Here is a 3,010-nt window from a genome sequence, read left to right as displayed (position 1 = left end):
TCTGTGTATACAAAGCCTTTATTTTATGCATATGTGTTTCATTTGTTGTCTCACTACAGGTGATCATGGCTTAGATCAGTAGCATTAACTAACATTTTGCCATTTATTAGGCCCCCAACAATTAGAGCAATCCAACTTCAAATGTTATGTTCTGCACAAAAAGCATAGTACAAAATTCATTCATTCAGCATGGTGTTAGAACAGTTTAGATAAGTTCTCCCTCCCAAGGTTACCTCTGGAAGGTGAAGGGGGCATATAGCCGATGGTGGTCTCCCTTAGATAAAGGAAACAAATGGGAGGGTTAAGACTAGGACTGGTAGTGTCCCTGAAGTTAGGTAGTGAACCAGAAAAACTTGAGAAGGTTTAGAGCAAATTAAAGTGAAGAAACTCCTAAGGACAAGAAATCACTGTTCTCAGCTAGGTAAGTGTTCAATTGTGACCCTTAGAGTCAATATAATAGATTACTGAGAAAAGAGATTTTTGAATGAAAAGTGCTCTTTTCCCTTGTCCCCTCTCCCCATCCTGGGTTTATTAGGTTCCTTTGAAATATTATTTAGGGCAGTAGCTATATCCAGAGAAGGCTTACAGGTTATCAGAACTGGCATGATTGGAGTTTAGCATTAAGGGTCCTAGAATCACAGAGTAATCACAAACATAATCTCTCTCTCTCTCTCTCTCTCTCTCTCTCTCTCTCTCTCTCTCTCTCTCTCTCTCTCTCCCCCCTCTCTCCCTGGGTGCTGTTTGCTGTAGAATCAAAAGAAGATCTTGATAACTTCTTCCACATATTTAGCATCTGGCATAGGCTTTCTCTAACTGCCAGGGGCCAGGAATTTCTTAATTGTTGGGAGATTACTCATTCGAGTTTTGAATGCCTGGAGTGAGGGGAATTCAGAGAGTGCATCAGGAACTTTCTCTTCCACCATTAAAATAACTTCAAACAGTTGCACATCTGCCATGCTCAGCTGGTTACTCACAAGAAAGTTTTGTCCATGACTCTTGAAAACCTTTTCAAAAGCAGGGAAATATCTGTTTTTGGCCTTGTTAGTGATTTCAGTGAGTCTTCTTATTTGCTCTTCTTTCAAGAAAGGACAGATAATGATTAACTCCATCAGATCCATTATTCCCTCTGAGTACATGATAGTCAGCTCTCTCTCCTTCAGATCCTTTCCAAGTAGATTGTATTTCTCAGCGATATAGTGGAGAATGGCTCTCCTCTGAACCAGCTTCATCCCATCGATTTCAACCATTGGCACTTGAGGGAAGAATAGTTCAGTTTTTTGTAACTTTTGTAATTGTTCCTTTGTTTCAAAAAATTTTTCTTCAAACTCCACTCCAGCTGCTGCCAAGAGCCATGGGATGGTTTCCATTCTTCCCCTTCCATTAACGTAGTGGAGAACAGGTTTATTTGCCGTTGTGATGTTTCAAATTTTCGCTGCAGGGGAGAGAGGGGTCGTCCAGGAGGAGCAGTCTCGGGAGAAGGGAGCGAAAAGATGGCTCAAAAATATATTTTCAATCAGAGGTCTCTGTGTGGTTCTCAGTGGCTTCTTTTCCCTTCACTCTACTAGCCTGGAGAGCTGAGTAAAGTTCACAACACTTTCTTAGGATTTAAGCAGGTTGACCAGAGTCCCTAAAATCTCACTACACAAGTGAATCAATGTGTAATCTTTGTTCTAATGAAAATTGTGTCTATATGTGTGTGTTTGTGAGTACAAATAATTTGAGTGTGCAATCCAATTTTGAAATAGTTGATGATGAATGTTCCTGTTTAGACTGAGTTCATTTACATCCCAGTCTAAATGAAATGAAAATTAAGAAATGTTTATTACTTCTTTTTGTTTAGGTTTTGGATTTAATTGTTTTAATAAGACCAATTTAAAATTAATAAGCAATCAATAACAGATTATCATCTGAGTTAAGATCTCAAGGCCTAACTCCTTGTTAGAGAATTTTAATACCATAAACAATTTGGCTTTAGTTAGAAACTGCAAAGACAATATTTTCCTTTAAATCAAGTTAGTAAATCAGATTTTAAACTTGGAAAGGGTTCAAGAAGAATATCTTGCTAGGAGCTTTAAAAGCTCAGCTCAAGCATCAGATGAGCTATTCCTGGCTCTCTGGCTTAGAAAAGCTGAGCCCCCACTTGTCTCTGAAATATATTGGGTTACATTTAGAAAAATATGTGTTTGTGTATAATTTAGAAGGTTTGTGATAATACTTTTGTGAAATATTCTCATCTGTAAATTAATTTGTAGGAAAGTTAACCTAATATTGATAATAATTGTATCCAATCTATTTTAATTAGTGAGATTCTGGGACTTTAAATATTCTCCTGGGTTAAGTTTTGAATGTGAATGGTGTGTATTTTATAATGCTTGCATTCTTTAAACAAGATAATCTAAAACTTTTGTATAAGAACAGATTCAAACGAAATATTTGGCAATTTAAAATTTAGCATGTAATTGGAGAAAAATATTAAATTAAAAAAGAGTACCCACCTAACTACCTGTCCCTATCCCTACCCTCAGATACTTCATTTATTCTAGGAAATCCACAAAGTTCAGTTTAAAACCTGTTTCCTGGTTTTTAATTACAAACTGATAATAGTCATCAAACTTTCAGCTTTGCACTGAGAGGTTCAAGATAGTGCAGATGCTTAAGGCTGCCAATTATATACCCTGGAAAAGACTTAAGAGATAAACAAGAATTGTTTTATTAGTCCAAAGTTCACATCTTCACCCTATTAGCCCATACATAATTGCACTTGAAGAAATTTACTCTCTACAGAAGAATTCAGTCTTTGTTCCTGAATCAGTTTCCTTCAGAGAAATATAATAATGCTGACTGAGCTCAAACTGCGGTAAGTCAAAATTAGGGAATTTAAGTAGACTGGTAAAATTGAATTAAATATTATGTGAGAGACAAATATATGTCTATGACAGGGGAGAATGCAGTCATTTGAATCTGTCATTTGATTGTCTTTGAAGACTTCTGTCATGAGAATAAATACATC

General features: G+C 36.4%; 1 protein-coding gene across 1 annotated transcript; it reads right to left on the bottom strand.

Annotated features, from left to right (window-relative positions):
• Nucleotides 1-736: 736 nt before the first annotated feature.
• LOC141518485 (glutathione S-transferase-like) lies at nucleotides 737-1,432 on the bottom strand. The gene has a single exon (XM_074230525.1). The coding sequence runs from the start codon at nucleotides 1,365-1,367 to the stop codon at nucleotides 810-812; it is 558 nt and encodes a 185-aa protein (XP_074086626.1). The 5' UTR covers nucleotides 1,368-1,432; the 3' UTR covers nucleotides 737-809.
• Between the last annotated feature and the right edge of the window lie 1,578 nt (nucleotides 1,433-3,010).

Source organism: Macrotis lagotis, chromosome 1, assembly GCF_037893015.1.
Source record: "Macrotis lagotis isolate mMagLag1 chromosome 1, bilby.v1.9.chrom.fasta, whole genome shotgun sequence".
Taxonomy (NCBI): Eukaryota; Metazoa; Chordata; class Mammalia; order Peramelemorphia; family Peramelidae; genus Macrotis; species Macrotis lagotis.
This window is presented reverse-complemented; position numbering and strand designations above follow the sequence as displayed.

Coding starts and splice junctions, on each gene's coding strand:
- LOC141518485 (XM_074230525.1), bottom strand. CDS start 1,367: ATGGAAACCATCCCATGGCTCTTGGCAGCAGCTGGAGTGGAGTTTGAA.